The sequence below is a fragment of the Crocodylus siamensis genome, chromosome 4 (genome assembly GCF_052110815.1).
Source record: "Crocodylus siamensis isolate JL-2025a chromosome 4, ASM5211081v1, whole genome shotgun sequence".
Classification (NCBI taxonomy): domain Eukaryota; kingdom Metazoa; phylum Chordata; order Crocodylia; family Crocodylidae; genus Crocodylus; species Crocodylus siamensis.
In genome coordinates this window covers 199,032,827-199,056,044 of record NC_143398.1, presented here as the reverse complement: position 1 = coordinate 199,056,044, position 23,218 = coordinate 199,032,827, and the positions used below count along the sequence as shown (strand labels likewise).

The window sequence follows — 23,218 nt, the reverse complement described above, 5'->3', positions numbered from 1 at the left end:
TGGGGTGTCTAATAGGGGTGTGTGAAATGGGCCATATTTGATTCAGATTCAGCCTGAATCGGGGGCAGTGATTCGATTCGTTGATTTGGATCACTCCCAATTTAAATTCAGCCAAATCTGAATCTGAAGATTCAATGCCGATTCAGAGAATCAGTGATTCATTTGGCCATAGAGCTTTAAATGTTTTTTTTTTCCTTACCTCAAGGTACCAGGTACTTCCGGTCCACTTCTGGGTCCACCAGGGAGCATGCAGGGGGACACCCCTGTGCTGCCTCACCTCAGCAATTGGCCATGGGGGCACCCCAGGTGCCCCCCCAGACCCAGGAGGCACCAGTCACCAAGTCAGGAGGAGGGGGGGATTCCCCGTGTGCTCCCTGGTAGACGCAGAAGTGTTTCTGGTCCATTTCCAGATCTGCTGCCAAGTGTGCTGGGGAGCCCCCCCACCATGCTCCTGTGGGACACTCCATCCACCCCAGCATCTCAGCATTCACAAGCCTTGAGGTATGTAGAAAAACCATTTAAAACTGTGTTTATGTCTGAATCATCAAATCTATCCAAATTGATTTGGAGAGTTCCAATTAGATTTAGAAAGATTAAAGGGTCTTTTGATTAGATTTGGATTCGGCGATTCGGCCACCATATCTGCATCAAATCAAACAAGCGATTGAAGCTTCACAGCAAGACCACACATCCTGGGTAACTGAAAACATCCAAACTTTATTTTCATAATAGAGATAGGCCTGGCTCCAGGGCCATAGTGCCTGCTTGCAAAAAGCCTTAAGCTTTCTGGTTTTGGGGGAACTGACCAAATTAGAAGGACATCGGTAAAGCCCCAAATTAGGAGGTGGGCATGTAATAGGTTTTTGAAAAGGGGTTTTGGCTGATAACACAGGACATAGCCAATCAGCGACAACCACGGATCAAGAGCCACCAGGAGAAGAAACAATACAAAAAGGAAGAGTTTTCAAAAGAGAGAGAATGGACACAGCTGGCATCAGTCCCCCAGCTCCAAGACTGCTGATGGTAGATACTCAAGCAAAGAACCTCAACATGGGGTTTATGTACCGGCTGGCTGGACTGCTCACCTTGTGTATATTCTGGGACTGGGGAATTTGGGTAATATACGCTGTACTTGCTTTGCCTGAATTGCTTTTATTTCCTACCACTGTGTATCAATAAAATCAATATTATCAACCAGCAGGAGCTGTGGTTGATCTGAGGGTTGGGCTCACCCAGAGCATAGGTATTGGGTCTGGGTTGTGAATCCAGTGCCAACTGACAGTCTGTGGACCCCCAGGGTTCTGTGGACTACAGGTTGAAAACCGCTGAACTATACTATCTCAGGACACTCAAAGCAGAGGCCCACAGTTACATAATAATCAACTGTCATAAAAACAAAGTACAGAGCTCAAAACAAATCAAAGTAGAAACAAGTACTCCACAAGAAAACTTGCTTCATTAGATGATGTCATACCACAATTCAGGATAATTTGCAAAAGTCGCAATGAAACCATCTAAGTATATATACACACATCAAGCCAAACTGCATCCTTTTCCACATAGGCCTGTTTGTCAGCAATATGATATCCAAATGGCACTAATCCCATGCTTAGACTTAATTAAAAAAAAGAAATCAAGATGTGCACAAGAAACAGAAAACCAACATCCAGAAAAATCTCAAAAGGCAAAAAAAAAAAGAACAAAGGCGTCAAATTTCTGTCTACTCATTCAGGGGGTTGAGTTTGTCCTTTAAAGAAGAGTTTGGTTGCATAATGAATACTTCACAGAAATAGAAAAACAATAATAGTAACCAGACAGCAATTCTTAAAACTGCTTTGCTTTCCCATCTCTTAGGACAAAAGGGAGATGGTAAAAAAGGGCCTGTAAAAATGTTTTGTTTTTTTAAGTTGCAGCTTTAGTATAAAGCAACAACTATTTTGTTTAATCAAATAATATCATGAGAAGGAAATGATTTTGTTGTTTCGAGAACTACAAAACCGATTAAGATTTTCTATCTAGTTGGAGAGTTTCCTTGATATCAACAATAAGATACTGTTGAGGTGATGAATCCTTAAAGGAGTGATTCTCTACCAGGATGCTGTGAGCAGAGGTATAGCATGGAAAAAAACATGTTCTCTCTCATTCTCCCCCCAAAGCAGAGAGATGGGCCAAGTGCAAGGCATAGAGCATTCTGGGAATCATATTTCTCTAGAGCAGCAGCAGAGTTTGCTGCTGTCAGTGGGCAGGGAGGCGGGGGAGGAAGAGGGAAGGGCCCAAGAGGGGGAATGACTTTGCGCTGTCAAAGCCTATGCCTAGAGGACAAAAAAGGGGAAAAATGCTGAATTTGGCAGGAAAAATAATCAGGGACAAAAGCAGCACACTTCAGTACTGAGCTAAAAACCTACGATTCCCAGAAACCCTTGTGCTTTATGACATTGCCTCAGCCTCAAATGTGTGTCAGAGTCAAGCAATGAGGCAGGTAATGAGTCAAGTAAGGCAAGTAGCCCCAGAGTGAGGCACCTTCTGCCTTACCCCCGTCCCCTTAAGTGGCACCCAGCCCCTCGTTCCACTACAAACTGCGAGATTCTTTTAAGGTTGATTCACACTATTAGCACTGTTAGGTATGCCAATGTCTACATGCATTTTGCAAGATAAATCTAGAGATTACAAATAGGAATCCACAGTGTCAAAAACATCCTGATCTGTTGTGATCCAAGTTCTCTGCAACAGGAGAGTTGCTCTATTTTTTATCTGTAGCCCAAAAAATGTTGGCATTTGCTTTGAGTCTAATAAAGGGTGTCTTGAATCTAAAAAGGCTGAGAACCACTGACTTAAAGAAATTCCTTCTGCCATATACAGTTAATGTGCTTTTCCTTATTGTGAACCTTTTAAAACATGTACGTAAGTTTGGGAGATCCCCACCCCTCCACCATCATCTAGCTCTAAACATGTTACCAACCTCTACGGGCTTATAGTCCTGGATTTTATGAGACTAAACCATCCCTTACACTTCTTTGTTGTTCAGCTCCCTTTTGCTCTCTCTTCCCCCTAACCCTCGCCCCTTGCAACACATACTCTTGCAATGTCAGAATAATCATTTCACTACTCCTCCCAGAACAATTATCTCCCCAAGAGTAGACAAAGCTTGAACTAACACAAAACAGAACAAATGTCTATGGGGACATCTTTTTATGCTGCACTGTCAAATTTTGAACATTCCAAAATTGTTGAAATGGCAGAACAGGTAGACTAAGTACAACAAAAAAGGAAACTTATTTTCCCTGATTCACCTTTCACATTGGTATAAGATGCAAACATCACTGTTAGAGCAGAAAGTGAGCCTTTGAATTGTTTCTTTTTGACAAAATAAAAATCTGGTCCCACTTGTCATCTTACACTTTACAGTAATTAATATATAAGCAGTGAATGTGACTGTATCAAGCATAACAACAACAACAAAGCACGATTATCATGCATTATAAAACATTCATATGAAGTTATATAAAAAGCTTAGCTGCCTCTCTGGAAGTGTAGTTTTTTGGACCATACATCAGTATTTCTCATTATGTACCTGTGCTTGTGCTTGCAAACAAAGTGCCAGGAGTTGTGTTTGTAGGTAGTTTCCCATTATTCAGCTGCTTCATTCTTTTCAGGTGAGACTTCCCATTGTAATGAACCTGAGCCTGTGCTGCGGAGTTCAGCTGTATATTGCATACTTCACAGAAAGAAAAGAGTATCTTCCTTTTCTCTTTACTTAATTGACAGTCTGGTCTATCATTCCTCATTCCCTTTTCTTCAAAGCCCCGTAGTAAAGCTGATGGATTCATAATTCCATCTTCAAAGATGTGGTCAGGAGTTAATGGGTGCTTCATACCTGCAAAACGGACAAACAATATTGACGGCAAGAACTAAAACAATATCCACTTCTAGAACCAACATTTTATTTTTTAAATCTACTACTTATGCACTGTGAATAAAGGATCAGGTTCAACAAAAAATGCCCAGAATGTGCAGTGTGATGGAAACTGCTGCTAACCACAGAAATGTGTGTATTTGTGTCACAATGTAGCCATAATCAACAGATTATATATAACCTTGCATGCACAATAACACTCATCTTGTTTTTCCTAGTTCTCTCTCTTTTAAATATGTTGATTGCTGCCCCAAGCAGCATTAAGTTTATTTTCAGTTATTTTTCCGACTCATCAATACAGATAAGGATTCCACAGTTTTTTGCTTGCCAAAACATGTTGTAATACAAAAAAGCCTAAAAGATAATTAGATGAATAGAAATGATGGATAAAAGAAAAAAAGGTGATGAAATGTTATTTTAGAAAGAAAATATTTTAGTGGGTCAAGCAAAACTTAGTTGTCACAGATGACACCGAAAGTAATTTGCTCGGATGTAAATATTTCACCTTATTCCCAATCCTGTACCTTAATTAACCAACCAAAAGATAAACTATAGTTTCATTATTCATTTAGTTTGACTCTCACAATGTGTGAATTTCTTTATAAAATGTATTCTACATCCATCCCTGTCTTTTGCAGAAAACAGCGTCAATATATAATCACCTCTCTCACATTCATGTCTTCTAGAACTGAATTACTGAGAGATCAAGGTAAATTAGCTACGTCGCAGTTGTTAGTAAAATGCATGAATACTAAATATTGCAAACTCACAGGCCCATATTAAAAATCATTTTAGGTTCTAGGTATTTAATTCCTTTTCAGACTAAACCACTGATGATCACTTATGATCTGGCAAACTTAGCTGTATACTGTCACACTAAATCATTTAAGCGTAAGTATCATCTTTCAAGGCAAGCACTGACACCTTTGACTCAACTTGCTTAGATGACATTTTCATGTGAAAATTTAAGCTGTTTGGAAATTCAGTATTTGTCTTTTCTATTTCTATTTTTGTATGATAAATTACTTTCCTTTACTCTATATTCTGTATGATTAGACTTCTATTACATTAAGTGTACTTTTGGTTCCCTGACAGTTTCATTGAAACAGGACAATCATTGTGATACTTGTTTTTTCTTTTTTTGGAGCATGCACAATTACGCTCAACCCATAATATACTAGACAGCAGAGATAATATAGGGCTGTTCAGAAAATTTAACAAAATAGTTCTCAGATGGAAAATGCTACCTGCCCAAAATACTAATTATTCATGGACCCAAAAATTGTTTTCAAATATATCTGAAAGCAAAACAGACTAATTGGGAAGAGAGGTTTAAACATAGCTCACCTACACCTGAGCTGTATAGGCTGCCCACCACGCTACTGAGCATGTTTTGCCAAACTCTCCCTAACTCTCCATTCTAATAAAGCAGCTTTTTAAAACGTATGGCTGTTTTGGCAAAACAGCATGGTTTCCAGACAGCCCTAGTAAAACATAGTGTCATGGCTGGAATTACTAAAGTTCTAAATAAAAGCAGTCCAATTTTCACAAGTGGAAGATGACCTCTCAATGATCACACTGCAAACAGCAACTGCTAGGCACTTATTAACTCAACACAATACCAAAGTTAGGTGGTAGCCATGGTGGTCCAGGAAATGTGCAAGAGGCAAGGATTTTTGAAGGCAATATTTTTTATTGAACCAACTGCATGGTTGGGATAGACTGGGACAAACTTTCAAATGCAATTAAAAGCACAACCAATTTAAATAAGCCCATGGAACCAACCAGTTATGCTAAATGAATATTGGGCCAAAATGTAGCTGACCTTGTGAAGACTACCAATACTGGAAGCATCAAGTATCTTAACCCTTATGCTCCCCTCATAAACTATAAAAACAGCTTATTGGCAGCCATGTCAAATGGAAGGCAAATGGCCAGAAAGAAGAGCAAAGTATAACTCCACTCACTTCCTGTAGCTTCTGAACACCACGAGAAAGAAGGCAAAAGTAAGTGTAGGAGATATACAGTTAACAGGGCAACAGATGCTGCTGCATGTGCTTTCTCCAAGTGATCCTGCTTGCTTTTAACATACTTTCTTGGTGTACAGTCATCACCTTAACTGTCTTGCAACAAGCTCCGATTTAACAGACATGTTATGGCTTTATCCTACACAAAGCTATGCACAACCCCCCTCACCTGACCTCATTGGCTAGTCAGACAATACATATAAACCGATTTAAGTGATCAGAAACTGGTTTAAACCTGTAACAGAACAGACGTTCAGTGCACATAAACCAATTTGAAAATGGCTGAAACTGCTTTAAGGTATACCTGGTTGGATGTAGTATCAGACTTAACTGATTTGGGTCAGACCAGTTTATGCAATGTCTGTCCCAGACCCCTTCCTGGTTTAACTTAAACCAGAGTCCCCCAGCATCCCGGATGCTTTGCAGCTCTGGGCAGGGTTCTTTGTTCACAAGAGGTGGGCTGCCACCCCCCACCTCCTCTCTGCTTCCTGCCTGGAGCTTCAGCAGAGACGGCAAGCGCAGCAGACGGCAAGTGCAGCAGTATCTGTCTAACTTCCCCATGCCCACCCCTCTGCCCCCAACCCTCACCACTCCCTGCTCAAGCAGGTATTCCCCACCCCCATGGACAATAGCCAGCTTGTGGTATGGTATCTAATGCTGAGAGGTGTCTGTGTAAGGCAGGCAGGACAAAGGCACACAGGACAGTGCCGTTTAGGGCTTTTTGGAGCTAAGAGAACATGAACTAAAGAGAGAGGTCTGTTTCCTTCATGGGCTGATAAATGCTGTGTTACTCCCCGTGTAACTCCCTACCACTTAAGTAAATGCTGTGCAACTCCCTACTGGCTCTGCCACTGGTCAAGAGCAGCAAGGTGGGGGGCACACCTCCCTAATCAGAGCACCCACTGGGGCCTGGCCATGCCCCCCCAACTCAACACTGTGGAAGGGAAGGGAAGGAAGGACTGTTTAGCACCCCCCAGCTTCTAGCCTGAGCCACTGAATGAATGCGCCTGCATTTCTTCAGTCCAGAGGGGATGCCTGTACAGTTACAAACTGGTTCCGTCTAGCCAGGTTAAACTAACCTGCAAAGATTGAACCAATTCAGGCTCAGGCTTTTTGAATGTCTGCCCCTAGGCACTCCTGTGAACTGTTAAACTCTCACTGAGTTTTGTGCAACATATGGAACACAGACTAGGGACAAAAGTTACACAAACTGGTTTGAGTGATCAGAAAATGGTCTCAACCTATAACAGAATAGAAGTTTGGTGCACATAAACCAGTTTCAAAATGGCTGAAACTGGCTTAAGATAAACCTGGTTGAATGTAGTATCAGACTTAACCAATTTAGGTCAAACCAGTTTATGCAATTTCTGTCCTGGACCCTTTTCTGGTTCAAGTTAAATCAGAGTCCCCCAGCATCCCAGGATTTGGCAGCCCTGGATTGGCTGTGCTGTCTGCTTCAGAGAACAGAGCTCACACCCTGCCCTTCTGCTCCCTAGCTGGAGCAGTGGCAGCTAGGGCTGGCTCGCTGGTCCCCCCAGGCAAACCCATGCTGGGATCTGGGGCCAGGGAGGAGGGTTAAACTTCCCTTCCCCTGAGTACGGAGCTTCTCTGCCCTGTTTACTTACTGCTAGTTGTGACTGTGGACTACAAATCCCAGAGGCACCTGGAAGCAAGAAGAGGAAATGATGAGCAACCCTGCAGAGTCCTGCTACTGTAAGTCAGGACTGCAAATCCCAGAGAACTTAGGGGGAGCAGGAAGGGGAAGCGAACACACTGCCCATGCTGGCTACATTCCAGAGTGCCATGCTCTTGTGCCCCTGGCTGCTAGCTTGAGCCAGCGATGGCATGTAGCTGCATTTCCTGTTCCTGAATCAAGAGTGAATGTTTGTTCATTTGCTTATGGGTTCAATATGCAGCTTAGACTAACCTGCAAAGACTGAATCAATTCAGCCTCAGGCTTTTTAACTGTCTATACTTAGCCTGAGCATCTGAAGTCAGACTGGTTATGTACATGTAGTTGGTAAAACTAAACAAGTGTTATGCTCCATAATAAACCCTGATAGAAACATGAAAAAGGACAAAAAAACCCCAATCATAGACGGGAGAATACTTGCCACAGAATCATCATTCCAACTAACTTCCAGTCCTTGCCCTCAATGGGAACCTACATATTCACTTTACAAAATGATCCTGGCAGCTTGTGCTTGGGAAAACATTGGACTTAACAAAAACAATCATTTTATGTTTTATTAGAACATGTACGCCTCTCTCCTAACAGCTGATAAAAGCCCTCTAACATTTTGAATAGTCTTACTCAGAGGTGTAATTGGCCAGTACAGTGTTATGGGCAGTACAGATATCCTTGATGCTCTCTCCTCTATCCTTGTATCCAAATGGTTATACAGATATTCCAGTGTTGCAGTGGATTTCTGGGTCTTTCTACTTTGCATTTGGAAAGAAAAAATATAACTTTAAAATAGGCCCACAGTGCTATATTGGGAAAAATCACACACATCAAAAAAGAAAAGTTGATAGTACACTTGGATTCAGCACTTTGTTGGCAAACCCCACAACTTTCCAGCATTCTTATTAATTGCTATATTTTACTGAAAAGGAATAGAGTCAAACATAAAAATATGTGATAGGTAAAACATTTTCCAAACACTTTCCACGGTCTCTGGAAAAATCTGAAGGGCTTTGGACCATATTCCTTCTCACTTGAGCCATTTAGCAAATCTTCAGCTTATACATAGCTTATACTAGAGCACAATGGCACCAAAACAGCTATTATACTCTACAGTCTATGGACTGAGAACAAAAAAAGGAATTTATACAAATCATTATATTCTACTGGGTCAAAGGGATCAGAATGCATAAAAGCTCTCATGACAGTTCTCTAAAAGGAAACAAGAGTCTATGTCATGCATTTAGAAAATAGTCTCAGGTTTTGCAACAGGCTTATACAATTACAATGAGGAAAAACAACTGTGGACACAAGTAATTTTTAGGTGTTCTGACTTAAAATGTCAAATCCAGATGCAAGGGGCAAAATGTGTTTTTACTGATGCAAATAGCATGAAGCAACCTTCTTCCCTCCAAAAGACTTTTTTTTTAAGTATAGATGCATTATTTATTATACTTATAGAGGCCAATAAAAAGAAATAATAATAAATTCAGAATAAAAAAGCATTGGGGATATTGTTGAGCACAATTATGAAACAAACTAAATGAAGAGAGGTGCTTTGATCCAGAAATTGATTATTCTTGGGCTGTCATTTCACGTCACAGTTTAATATGTATATATTTGAATTGTCTTGCATTGTTTTGATTTTTTACCTTTAGCAAATCTATTGCTTACAGTTTTTAAACCTGATGACACTGAAATTTTAATTTCCATACTTTCCTTCAATTAAAAAAAATTATTATATTGAATTATATTATTGAAAAATCAGATTGTTACATAAAGCTTTTCATGAGCCTCTATATATTACAAATGGATTTTGAAGCCATAATTATATAGGCTATGTTTACAGAGCTACACAGTGAAATGCTTATAAATATGTATTTGAGTGTATTAATGCATCTCATGAGCTTCCACCTGACCCCAGCAGTCTTTCCTGCCCAAGTGCAAGGGGGTGGACCCAATGATCTGTAAGGTCCCTTTCCAGCCCCTAACACCTATGTGATTCTACACAAGTTAGTCTACAGACTCAAGTAAGGCAATCAAATAAGGCTTGTTGCGAGTCAAATCTCTCTTTAACCATGCACATATTGTTCCACTTTTAGAAATCCCATAAGCTATGTTAAACTCCGTAACTGTTTAATTCTCCCTTTGGCTAGAACTGGGTGCATCTACATGTTCATTAATGCACTGTACATTAAATTTAGTACCTTTAATATTAGGCTTCCCTAATGCACAGTAGCAAATGCACACACTTTTTGTGTGTGACACAATGTGCAGTAGCCTATTTTACTACGAATTAGCATATTAACAGTTTTTGATGCAACACTGTAGGGCACAGTAAAATAGGCTACTGCCATTAAAACACATGTGAAGATGCACCCACTGAGTCTCACACTTCCTACACTGGCTGGGAAGAAAAGTGCTGGGCATAGAAGCAACAGCCTTATTTAGGAAGCTGAGAATAAGAAAGCCTCTGAATATTTTCATCTCATCTATCTAGGAGCATAATACTTTAAAATCGTCTGTGCAAAAGTAACGCAGAATTATTTTGTTAACAACAACTTTTGGTTTTCTACAAGTCCTCTCTAGATGTATGCCAGCCCAGGCCTCAGCTACAGCTCCTGTACCATACACTTCCATGAGCAAGAACATGCTGCATAGAAGAGCTATACATCGGCACTGTTATCCATAGCAGATAGTTTCATAGTAGCTAGAGTCGGAAGGGACCTAGGAAGATCATCTAGTCCGACCCCCTGCCTTGGCAGGAAAGAGCACCGGGGTCAGATGACCCCGGCAAGGTGCTCATCTAACTTCCTTTTAAAAATCCCTAGGCTAGGAGCCTGCACCACTTCCCCTGGAAGCCGGTTCCAGGCCCTAGCCGCCCTGACTGTGAAGTAGCGCCTCCTAATATCTAATCTAAACCTACCCTCCACCAGCTTGTGACCGTTATTCCTGGTCACTCCTGGCAGCGCACGGGGGAACAGGGACTCCCCCAATACCTGCTGATCCCCCCGACCAGTTTGTAGCAGGCCACAAGGTCCCCCCTTAACCTTCTCTTGTGGAGGCTAAACAGGTTCAGGTCCCGTAGCCTCTCCTCATAAGGCTTGCCCTGCTGACCCCTGATCATACGAGTGGCCCTCCTCTGGACTCTTTCCATATCGTCCACGTCCCTCTTGAAGTGTGGCACCCAGAACTGGACGCAGTACTCCAGCTGCGGTCTGACCAGTGCCGCATAGAGGGGGAGGATCACCTCCCTGGACCTGCTCGAGATGCATCTGTGGATGCATGACAGGGTACGGTTGGCCTTCCTGACTGCCTCCCCACACTGCCGGCCCATGTTCATCGTGGAGTCAGTGACAACTCCAAGATCCTTTTCCGTCTCCGTGCTGGCAAGAGGGGAGTTCCCCAACCTGTAAGTGTGGTGCTGGTTCTTCCTCCCCATGTGCAACACCTTGCACTTATCAGTGTTAAACCCCATCCTATTCTCATCCGCCCACCGTTGCAACCTGTCAAGGTCAGCTTGTAGCCTATTGCACCCTTCTAGTGCACCCACATCCCCCCACATCTTAGTGTCATCAGCAAACTTGAACAGGGTGCTTTCTACCCCCTCATCCAAGTCACTGATGAAGATGTTGAACAGTGCAGGCCCGAGGACCGAGCCCTGCAGAACCCCACTGCCTACGTCCTTCCAGGTCGAGAAGAACCCATCCACTACCACCCTCTGGGTGCGGCCCTCCAACCAGTTGGCGACCCATTTGACCGTGTGGGCATCGACACCACAGTCTCCCAGCTTTTTGATGAGGACAGGGTGAGAGACAGTGTCGAAAGCCTTCCGGAAGTCCAGAAAGACTACATCCACAGCAACCCCTGCATCTAATGATTTGGTGACCTGATCGTAAAAGGCCACCAGGTTGGTCTGACAAGACCTGCCACTGATGAACCCATGTTGGTTGCCCCTGAGCATGCATTCCCCCGCAAGGCCCTCCTGGATGTGTGCCAGGATAATTTTTTCAAAGAGCTTACCCCGGATTGAGGTAAGACTAACTGGCCTGTAATTTCCCGGGTCCTCTTTTTTTCCCTTTTTGAAGATAGGGACCACATTGGCCCTCTTCCAGTCCTCCGGCACCTCAACAGAGCACCATGAGTGCTCATAGAGCCGCGCCAGGGGTCCCGCAATGACCTCGGCCAGTTCCTGTAGAACCCTAGGGTGAAGATCGTCTGGACCAGCGGACTTGAACACGTCCAGCCTCTCCAGAAGTACCCTAACTAACTCCTCCCTAACCCCTGGCCCAGGAGTGTCTCTCCCGGGGCCTGAGGAGGGCCCAGCAGGGAGGTGGCTGAACTGGTCCCTACTTAGGAAGACAGAGGCAAAGAAATCATTAAATATGTTAGCTTTGTCATCTGGCATGACGACTAAGTTGCCCATCGTGTCCTGCAGGGGCCCCACATTACCCGGGACCCTCTTTTTACCCCCTATGTATTTGAAGAAGGACTTCTTATTGTCCTTAATCCGGGAAGCTAGTCCTATCTCCATCTCTGCCTTGGCCTTCCTGACTGCCCCCCTACATCCTCGGGCGACTGTAACATAGTCCTTCTTGGTGATGACCCCATCCCTCCATTGGGTGTATGCCTCCCTTTTAGCAAGGAGACATTCCCGGATGCTCCTAGTGAGCCATGGGGGTTTATGTGCCCTCCTGCTCCCTTTGACCCTTGTTGAGATTACCTCCCTTTGGGCATGGAGGATCGTCTCCTTAAGGAGCAACCACTCACCTTGGACATCTGGCTCCCTTCCCCTCTGGGTCCTCAGCGCTTCCCCAACGATCCTCCTTAGCTTGTTGAAGATACTACTGCTGCTTTTATAGAATAAAAAAAATGAACACCCTCCCATGCAGTTATGTATTCAAAGACAGGATTTTATCCAGGAAAAACGTAAGTACGTTTATGAAGAATTCTTAAAACACCTTTAAAGAAATGCTAAAGTTCTTGGGTTTAGGGGCAAAAAGCTTATCAAAAAAGGCTAGCAAAAAAGTCAATCAGGTTTTCTGCTCATTACAGCTAACTACACCTTTAGAAGGTATTGTGGGAAGTATATATTTTTGCAACAGGAAACTTCAATGTGGCATCTAAATGGTACTACTTTCTCTCTTCCATAATTAAAATTGTCCTTCAAACAGTCCACATTCCTTTTCTCTCTGGATCAAACATAATGGGCGCATCCAGACGAGCGCACATGTGCCTGGACATAGATCCAGCCTCTGTTGAAAGTAAGTGGGAGGGAAGGGGGGAACTACTGTGGGTATGAGGGACCAAGGGGGGGGTCCTGTGCCTGCATGTGTGGATGCACCCAATGAGTATAAACAATGAAGTAACTAAAGGATCTTCTCAGGATATATTCCCTGACAGAGTTACTTGACTGGAAGCCACTCCCACCTCCCTCATTCAGATTATGATCTTCCAGAGTTAAATCTGCAAGCAATATGGGAACAAGAATAAATTAAGAGATTTATGCCACCACATTAAAATTCCTATATGTTATAAGATACCATATCTGGATTTCTGAAACCACATCTTCTCAGCCTCTTACAGAGTGCAAAAAGAATCCAAGTCTGAGCTCTTTTGTACTTGAAGCTCACGGAAATTAGCTAGTCAATTTAGCTAATTACTTTTAGCCAGAGTTGTGCTTTCAGAGGAACTACAAAGAAGGATTATATATAATGCAATTGGGTAGGTGAGAACGTGCAAATCTTTACTTAAAAGAAATAAGCTTTTGGTTCCCTAATGACTTAGAGATGGTTATGTGAAGCACTGTTTTCCTGTATATTTGACCTAAGCTTTTAAAATACCCACTCCAAAGAGTTTCCACTTCAAAGAACAGTGCCCATCCAATCTAATCAGAATGGCATCCCTATGTGGCTCCGTGCAACAAAAGAAAAACAAAATATACTGCAACTTAAATGTAAGTAAACAATTCTCTCACAGGCTTTGGGAGTAGTCAAATGAGTTATGGGAGACGTATAAAAAGTATAAAATGAAATGTTTTCTAAATTGCTGTGTTTTCAAAATGGTTTGTTCAGCCAGCTGCAACAAGCATCAAATTGAAGTTCTCACTATTTATTTTCCAGGCATTTTCCAAGAAAGAAGTCCTTTTTCCATACACATGGGCCAAAGAAATCTCTACACACAAATTAGGCATACAATTTCTCGTGATGAGAACCATCACTGGGGTGAATTTCATTCCAGAGTTTAAATGGAGTTTAGGAGCTTGTATAGTCCCCTCTGCTGTGCTCCATATTCCACACTCATTAAAAAGAACAAGGACAACTCCAAGAACTTCATGATCTGGAAACATCTAAAGCAGTGTTTTTCAATGTTTTTTTCATTTGTGGACCCCTAAAAAATTTCAAATGGAGGTGCCGACCCCTTTGGAAATTTCAAATGAAAGTGCAGGCCCCTTTGAATTGTAAGGGTGGATATCCACATACTTTCAGAGCCATCTTTCATAGACCCCTTAGACATACATAGTGGGGGTCCACAGACCACAGGTTGAAAACCATTGATTTAGAGCATTGTTTTGAAAAACATACCTAGCACTTGTGCTTTGAAAACAAAGAAACAAAAAAAAACCCTCTTAGCCTTTCTTCTAGACAGTATTTTTTTTAATATTTTTTATATTCACATATAATATTGTTTGCACCATCTAGGCAACAAAATCCATTTAGATACCAAGATACCTTCGTGCTCAAATCTAACAAAGTAGAAGGAAGCACGGGACAGTTTTGATCCATTCCTAGTTGTTCCTGCCTCTTCCCAAAAGCTTACTGAACTGCTATATTCAATCTTAACTCCCATTTCCAAAAAACCTCAAGGAGGCAGTACATCTTGGCAGGTCTCTATTTTCCCAACTGTCTACTGCCTATATATACCTCTGATCTGAACTGGCTTATTTCTTCCTCTCTGTTTTGTGAGCTTTTGGCACTACTCCATGTACCCAAAAGTTACATCAAAAATTGAATTGGGCAAGTGAGTTTGTACCCGGTGACTGAGGAAAATAATTGATAATATATACTTACATGACAGTGGCCACATCATGACAGATGCAGCTCACTAGGAAATACTATTTTTGGTTCAGTTCACATTTTTACTTTAGTTTTCAAAAAATGAGGGATGTACAGGAAGTCAGATTGCTATTCTTGTACATAAAGACCTTTGAATGATATAGTATGACAGACTGCAGACAGCCTCTTCACTAGCACATTTGAGGATATTTAGCTTTTGAACAAGATTCTCTTTACACTGCAAAAAACAGATGGCAATTTCTCAACATAAACATTAGCTGTTCAGTAAAAGGTAATTCAGAAAGTTGAAATAATTTTCATTTTGCTTTGCTTTGTTCTTCTTAAAAAGGGACAGTCTCAAAACTAGTAATCTTAAAATTCAAATTATTGGACAAGATTATGACTCCAGATGAATGGGAGTAAAAGTAGAATAGCTCTATTTCACTAAGTCAAGTTGTTCTGCATTTATTAAATGGTGTAAATGAGAATAAAGTCCTTCTTAGAGGTTTTTTGTTTAATTCAGTCGCCATGTCAAATTTTTCATGCCAGTTACCCCATTATGTTTGCTGCCCACTATAGGATGCTGAATTGAATACAAGTCTTGAGACACTAGATGGGGCATGCTTCACTTGTGGGATAGCTCCCCTCAGAATCCCATCAATGCCACCAATTTGTGCCAACCCTGTGGCCCCAGAAATTGGTACAAGCAAGGAGGAGTTCCCACTTTTATATAGAAAATCATAGGGTTAGGGTCACAAGCCAAAGGAAGGGAACAGATATAAGGTAAAGAAATATCAACAGTGTGGTAGCACACTCAGCACCTTAATTTCTCCACACACACCTCAGAGGTTTCCCCAAACAAGTGTTTAGTTCCTTAAACAGCAACCTGCAGCTGCTCCCAGGTCTGGGGTCAGCAGGGCAGGCCTCATGAGGAGAGGCTACGGGACCTGAACCTGTTCAGCCTCCACAAGAGAAGGCCGAGGGGGGATCTAGTGGCCTGTTACAAACTAGTCAGGGGGGACCAGCAGGCACTGGGGGAGTCCCTGTTTTCCCAAGCGCTACCAGGAGTGACCAGAAATAACGGTCACAAGCTGGCAAAGGGTAGATTTAGGCTAGACAGCAGGAGGCGCTACTTCACAGTCAGAGCGGCTAGGATCTGGAACCAACTTCCAAGAGAAGTGGTGCTGGCTCCTACCCTGGGGGTCTTTAAGAGGAGGCTAGATGTACACCTTGCTGGGGTCGTTTGACCCCAGTACCCTTTCCTGCCATGGCAGGGGGTCGGACTAAATGATCTACTCAGGCCCCTTCCGACCCTAGAAACCATGAATCCAACCCCTTCAGTCCACAGTCATGTCTGATCTAGCCAGTCAGATTCCAGCTTTCTTCCTTTTACTCCAGCCTCAAACTTCCTCTTCCTTTTTCCCTTGCCCATTGTGAGAGGGGCAGTAAAAAGCCCCTCTAATGTGTCCCAGACCCCCGACCCACATGTCCTGATACTCACCGCAGAAGTCCAAATGACCAGCAGCTGAGGAGAAACGCAGATGCAGGCTCCACAATTCCGGAGCTGCCTGACGCTGCAGAGAAGAAGGTGCAGCCCGGCGTGGGAACTACGCACCCCACCAGCTCGGGAGGAACAGGAGATCAACCCTAGGTCAACGGGGATCCAGAGGTGGTCACACTGGGAAGACGGATCATGGTGGGGCATAGGGCAGCTGCCCACCCCCACAATTACTAGGAGGGAAGGAATGAGCAAATGAGCAAGTTCTCATTTTCTCTCTTCTCCTTCCCTTTTTTGAGTGACCAAGCAGGCACTGGGAGACAGGATCCCAGAGGTCTGTTGCCAGAGGCAGGATGTTTTCTGTTGGATTCATTTGGAGTTCTATTTAGCCCTAAGCCAGGGCAGATTTATATGCCTAAACCAGCCCGAAGTTGAGGAACCAGCTGTGGAGGAGATTGTGCTCGCTGAGAAGGCCCGACCCATTCTGAGGCAGGCAATCTGGATGAGAAGAGATATCATCCAAGGGAAGACCTGCAGAATGCACCGTTTGCCCAGGCCGTGGATGTGGTAAGGGTAGGGTAAAGGCGAGGTTTGGCGCCCCATGAAGAAAAGACCAGGGTTGAGACCTCTTCGCTTTTGGGACCACCCGAAGAGAACTGCCTCCGCAATAAGGAACATGGAAGATACGGCAGGTGAGTAGGAGCAGCACCCATGCCATCTAGGTGGCTCCAGAGCCCAATCTCAACCTGACATTGCTCGGGAGCAAGGTACCTACCAAGAAAAGGCCGAAGCCCTACAACACCTACAAGCAATACCCATCAAAAATAAATAAAAAGTCCATTAGCAGAAGAAACAAAACACAGCACTATAACTGAAAAGCTAAGCAATATGTGCAACAAATATACATCATGTTCACCCAATGACCACAAAAGCCAAATTAAATTGACCCTTATGATACAGGCAACTCATGGGGTGGGGGGAGGGGGGGAGCTGCTACTCAAACAACGTTTCCCCAAAGTACTAAGGAAAAACACAAAGGTAAAGGGGCACTGTTAGATGGGATTACTTGTTGATTGGTTATTTTCGGTTCATAGCCAATCTAAAAAAAGGAAACTACCCAATATGTATGTTTTTAAACCTACAAAAATTGGTGGACTCCAGTCCTGATGCACTCTCTACTTTTACATTGCATGCTGAGACTGACTAGATTTCAAGTTGAAAGTGTCATAGCCCTTTCCTTGTTCTCATCCTCTTTCTGTTCTTATTTTACCTCTGCTGCTACAAATCATGCCACTGAACTCAATGGATTAAGAGCAGCATAGTGTACTAAACATGGCCATAGAATTCTGAAGGAGGGAACCATGTTTTATTCTACTTCTTACTGTGCAACAAGAACGTTGTGTAAAGGATCAAATTTTTAAACATTTTATAGATACAAAAATTCACTCAAGCATTTTTAAAGAATTATTGATAATACCCTTCCCTCTGCATGACATTTATTTTTAATTGCAGTATTTGAAGTTTAAAATTAAATACATCATTGAACAGATATATTTAATTTTATGCAGATTATTTTCATCCTACGAGAACGGGAAGGTCCCATCTGCTGGCCTGACCCCATGACACGAGAGGTCTGCTTCATGCCTGGGGCTTGGGGTAGGGACATCATGGAGAGGATCCTGGCCTACATCTGACCTGCAGACCAGTACCCCATGGTTGTCATCCACATGGGAACGAATGATGCGGCCAGGGGCAACCCTGACTGCATTATGAAGGAATTCAAGGCTCTGGGGGACAAGCTTAAGGAGACAGAGGTGCAGGTGGTATTCTCTTATCTTCTTCTGGTGAGTAGGTGGGGACAGCGACACAGGGCCTACATTGGGGAGGTCAACCAGCGCTTATGCAGTTGGCGCCGCCAGGCAGGCCTTGGGTTCCTAGATAATGACCCATGCTTTCGGGTGAGAGACTTGCTGGGGAGGGATGGGCTTCACCTCTCTCTTAAAGGCAAGCAACTGGGGGGCTGTGGTGTAGACACCCACACAGTCAAATGGGTCGCCAACTGGCTGGTGGGCCGCACCCAGAGGGTGGTAGTGGATGGGTCCTTCTCAACCTGGAAGGACGTGGGCAGTGGGGTTCCACAGGGCTCGGTCCTCGGGCCCGCACTGTTCAACATCTTCATCAGCGATCTGGATGAGGGGGTAAAAAGCACCCTGTTCAAATTTGCTGATGACACTAAGATGTGGGGGGATGTGGGCACACTAGAAGGAAGCAACAGACTACAATCGGACCTAGACAGGTTACAAGGGTGGGCGGACGAGAATAGGATGGGATTCAACACAGACAATTGCAAGGTGATGCACCTCGGGAGGAACAACCGGCACCATACCTACAGGTTGGGGACCTCCCCTCTTGTCAGCACGGAGGCGGAAAGGGATCTGGGGATCATCATTGACTCCAAGACGAACATGGGCCGGCAGTGTGGGGAGGCAGTCAGGAAGGCCAACCGCACCTTGTTATGCATCCACAGATGCATCTCGAGCAGGTCCATGGAGGTGATCCTCCCCCTCTATGCGGCACTGGTCAGGCCGCAGCTGGAGTACTGCATCCAGTTCTGGGCGCCACACTTCAAGAGGGATGTCGACAGCATGGAGAGGGTCCAGAGGAGGGCCACTCGTATGATCAGGGGACAGCAGGGCAGGCCCTATGAGGACAGGCTGCGGGACCTGAACCTGTTCAGCCTCCTAAAGAGAAGACTGAGGGGGGATCTCGTGGCCTGTTATAAACTAGGCAGGGGGGATCAGCAGGAAGTCAGTTTCCCCGAGCACCGCCAGGAAGTGACCAGGAATAATGGTCACAAGCTGGCAGAGGGTAGGTTTAGGTTAGATATCACGAGGCGCTACTTCACAGTCAGGGCGGCTAGGGTCTGGAACTAGCTTCCAAGAGAAGTGGTGCAGGCTCCTACCCTGGGGGTGTTTAAGAGGAGGTTAGATGAACATCTTGCTGGGGTCATTTGACCCCAGTATTCTTTCCTGCCATGGCAGGGGGTCGGACTAGATGATCTGCTCAGGTCCCTTCCGACCCCAGAAACTATGAAACTATGTCTTCTCTTCCAGTGTGGCTGATCTCCTACGCCGAGCTTTAAACTAGCCTTGCTGGGGCAGGGGGCTGCAGGAAGACGAGGAGACACCACCCGAGCAAGACAAGTGACAAATGCAAGGAGTGTCCAGGTAAGAAACAGGGGTCCAGAAGGTCTCCCAAATTGGGGGGTGGCACACGCAGCTAGGCAAGGCCTTAAATGCCTATATACCAACGCTCGTAGTATGGGCAATATGCAGGAGGAACTTGCACTCAGAATAGCCAGCTCAGACCCAGACATAACAGGGCATACAGAAATGCGGTGGGATTCATCCCACGACTGGGCAGTTAGCATTAGGGGCTATAGGCTTTACAGGCGGGATAGAGAAGGAAGGAAAAGTGGGGGTGTGGCGCTCTATGTCAAGGAGCAATACACATCCTCTGCCAGCAGAATGGGGTCAGAGGAGGGGCAAGCTGAAGTGCTCTGGGTCAAGATACAAGGGGGCCATGGGGAGAGGGATTTAACGGTGGGGGTCTACTACCGACCCCCCAACCAAGGGGAGGAGCTGGACCAGGAATTATCGGGCCAGCTTGCAGAGGCACTTAAGGCATAGGATGTAGTTGTCATAGGTGATTTAAATTACCTGGAGATCTGCTGGGAGGAAGTCAGCCAGGTCGGACCATTCCAGGAGGTTCCTGGCCCAGATACAGGACCTCCACTTAATTCAGGAGTTGCACAGTCCCATCAGAGGAAATGCCCTGTTGGACCTGGTCCTGGCCACAGGCGACGACCTGGTAAGGGACCTCCAGGTTCTTGACCACCTGGGTGATAGTGGTCGTTGCTCTCTGGAATTCACCATCCAGCACAGGGTGTTAGGGGCCTGCAGCAAGGCGGTAGCCCTAGACTTCAAGAGGGCCAACTTCAACGAGTTTAGTGGGAGAGGTGTTGGGGTTCCTGAGAGCAGGGGAACTTAAAGCCCAAGATGAGTGGTCATTCCTTAAGGAGACAATACTCAGGGCCCAAGAGGTGACCATCCTCACAAGGAGCAAGGGGAGGAAGAGTGCCCAAAAGCCCCCCTGGCTCACTAAGGGCGTCCGGGAATGCCTGATTGCCAAAATGGCAGTGTACACCTAGTGGAAGGGGGGTGAAATCACCAAAGAGGAGTATACCTCCTCTGCTTGGGCCTGTAGTGAGGCTGTCAGGAAAACTAGGGCAGACAGAGCTAGGACTAGTGCCCAAAATCAAAGATAATAAAAAGTCCTTTTTCAAATATATAGGGAGGACAAAGAAAGCACCAGGAAATGTGGGGCCCCTGAAGGATCCTCTGGGAAATCTGGTGGTTGTGCCAGAAGAGAAAGCAGACCTCTTTAACCAATTCTTCACGTCCATTCTCTTGTGCAGGAACTGGGACTTCCCCACCGTGATGCAAGATGGACTCAAGGGGAACGCCTCCATACCTCAGGTTGGGGAGGACTGGGTTAAAGAGCTTCTGGAAGCTCTGGACATGTTCAAATTAGTGGGTCCAGATGCTCTCCACCTCAGGGTGTTGAGGGAGCTAGCAGGGGTTATTGCAGGGCCCTTGGCAGGGCTTTACAAGCACTCGTGGTGCTCGGGCCAGGTGCCACATGATTGGAAGATAGTCAACATGGTCCCCATCTTTAAAAAAGGGAGGAGGGAGGACCCGGGCAACTATAGGCCCATCAGTCTTACCTCAATCCTAGGGAAACTCAAGATCATCAAGGAGGACATCCGTGATGGGCCGGCTTCAGGGATGATGCTCAAGGGCAACCAGCATGGTTTCATTAGGAGCAGGTCATAGATCTTCATAGATTTCATAGACATCAGGGCTGGAACGGACCTCCGGAGATCATCAAGTCCAGCCCCCTGTCCAAAGGGCAGGAAGTCAGCTGGGGTCATAGAATCCCAGCAAGATAAGCATCCAATTTACTCTTGAAGGTGTTCAATGTAGGTGCTTGAACCACCTCTGATGGCAGACTGTTCCAGACCTTGGGGGCTCAGACAGTAAAGAAATTCTTCCTTATGTCCAGCCTGAAACGGGCTTGCAGGAGTTTGTGACCGTTTGACCTCGTCATCCCTTGGGGCGCTCTGGTGAACAAACGTTCCCCCAGATCCTGGTGGTCACCCCGATAAACTTATAGGTGGCCATCAGATCACCCCTGAGCCTACGCTTTTCCAGGCTAAAGAGTCCCATGGCTCTCAGCCTGTCATCGTAAGATCTGTTTTCCTGACCTCTGATCATGCGCGTGGCTCTCCTCTGCACTCTCTCAAGCTTCTCCACATCCTTTTTGAATTGTGCAGCCCAAAACTGGACGTAGTACTCTAGCTGCAGCCTCACCAAGGCCGAGTACAAGGGGAGAATGATGTCCCGGGAGTTGCTCGAGAAGCATCTATGGATGCAAGCCAGTGTTTTGTCGCTTTAGTAGCTGCAGCATCGCATTGCAGGCTCATGTTCATCTTGTGGTCAATGATGACCCCCAAGTCTCTTTCTTCTGTAGTGCTATCCAACTGCCGAGCCTATAAGGATGCTGCAGGTTTTTCCTCCCAAGGTGGAGAACCTTGCATTTTTCAGTGTTAAACACCATCAGGTTCTCATCTGCCCATTTGCTAAGCTTGTCCAAGTCAGCCTGGATCACCCGCCTATCTTCTGGCATGGATGCTTTGCCCCAAAGTTTGGTGTCATCAGCGAACTTGGCCAGTCCACTCCTGACTCCAATGTCTACATCATTAATGAAGATGTTGAACAGTATGGGTCCAAGGACAGAGCCTTGAGGGACCCCACTGGTCATGTCAGACTAACCTGACTGCCTTTTATGATCAGGTCATGAAAGCATTGGATGCAGATGTTGCCATGGACATGGTCTTTCTGGACTTCAGCAAGGCCTTTGACACAGTCTCCCACCCCACCCTCATTAAAAAATGAGGTGACTGTGGCATTGATACCTACACAGTCACATGGACTGCAGATTGGCTGATGGGTCGTACTCAGAGGGTAGTGGTGGACAGGTCGTATTTGACCCTGTGGGGAAGTGGGCAGCGGAGTCCCCCAGGGCTCGGTCCTTGGGCCCACGCTGTTCAATTTCTTTATCAGCGATTTGGATGACGGGATGAAAAGCAACCTGTTTAAATTTCTTGATGATACTAAAATTTGGGGTGAAGTGAGCACGCTAGTAGGGAGAGAAAGACTGCAGCAAGACCTGGACAGGTTACAGGGGTGGGCTAACAAAAACAGGATGAGTTTCAATACTGGCACATGCAGGGTGCTGCACTTGGGCAGTAATAACCAGCAGCACACTTATAAGATGGGAAACTCCCTTCGTGAGAGCACAGAGACAGAAAGGGATCTTGGAGTCATTACTGACTCCAAGATGAACATGGGCTGACAATGTGAGGTCACGGTTGGCAGGCCTAACCGGACCTTGTCGTGCATCCACAGGTGCATCTCAAGTAGGGCCAAGAAGGTGATCCTCCCACTCTACATGTCCAGTTCTATGCCCCCCACTTCAGGAGGGATGTGGACAACATTGAGCGGGTCCAGAGGAGAGGCACCTGCATGATCCAGGGAGAACAGGGCAGACCCTACAATGAGAGACTGCAGGACCTGAACCTGTTCAGCCTTCACAAGAGAGGGCTGAGGGGGGACCTGGTGACTGTCTATAAACTCACTAGGGGGGACCAGAAGGGTTTGGGAGAGACCTTGTTTCCCCTAGCACCCCCTAGCATAACAAGGAATAACGGCCACAAGTTGTTGGAGAGTAGGTTTAGATTAGACATCCATAAGAACTACTTCACAGTTAGGGCATCTAGGATCTGGAACCAACTTCCAAGGGAAGTGGTGCTGGCTCGTATCCTGGGGGGTCTCTAAGAGGCTTGACGCCTACTTGGCTGGAGTCATCTGAGCCCAGTTTTTCTCCTGCCCAGGCAGGCATTGGACTTGAAGATCTACA

The 23,218-nt window shown here is 45.2% G+C and overlaps 1 protein-coding gene across 1 annotated transcript in view; it reads right to left on the bottom strand.

Annotated features, from left to right (window-relative positions):
- ZNF385B (zinc finger protein 385B) overlaps positions 1-23,218 on the bottom strand; it is a 334,199-nt gene that overhangs the window by 269,541 nt on the left and 41,440 nt on the right. Inside the window, exon 2 of the mRNA XM_090045311.1 lies at positions 3,572-3,874. Within this exon, the coding sequence (XP_089901437.1) occupies positions 3,572-3,872 (301 nt within the window). The 5' untranslated portion in view covers positions 3,873-3,874. The remainder of the gene's footprint in view (positions 1-3,571; positions 3,875-23,218) is intronic.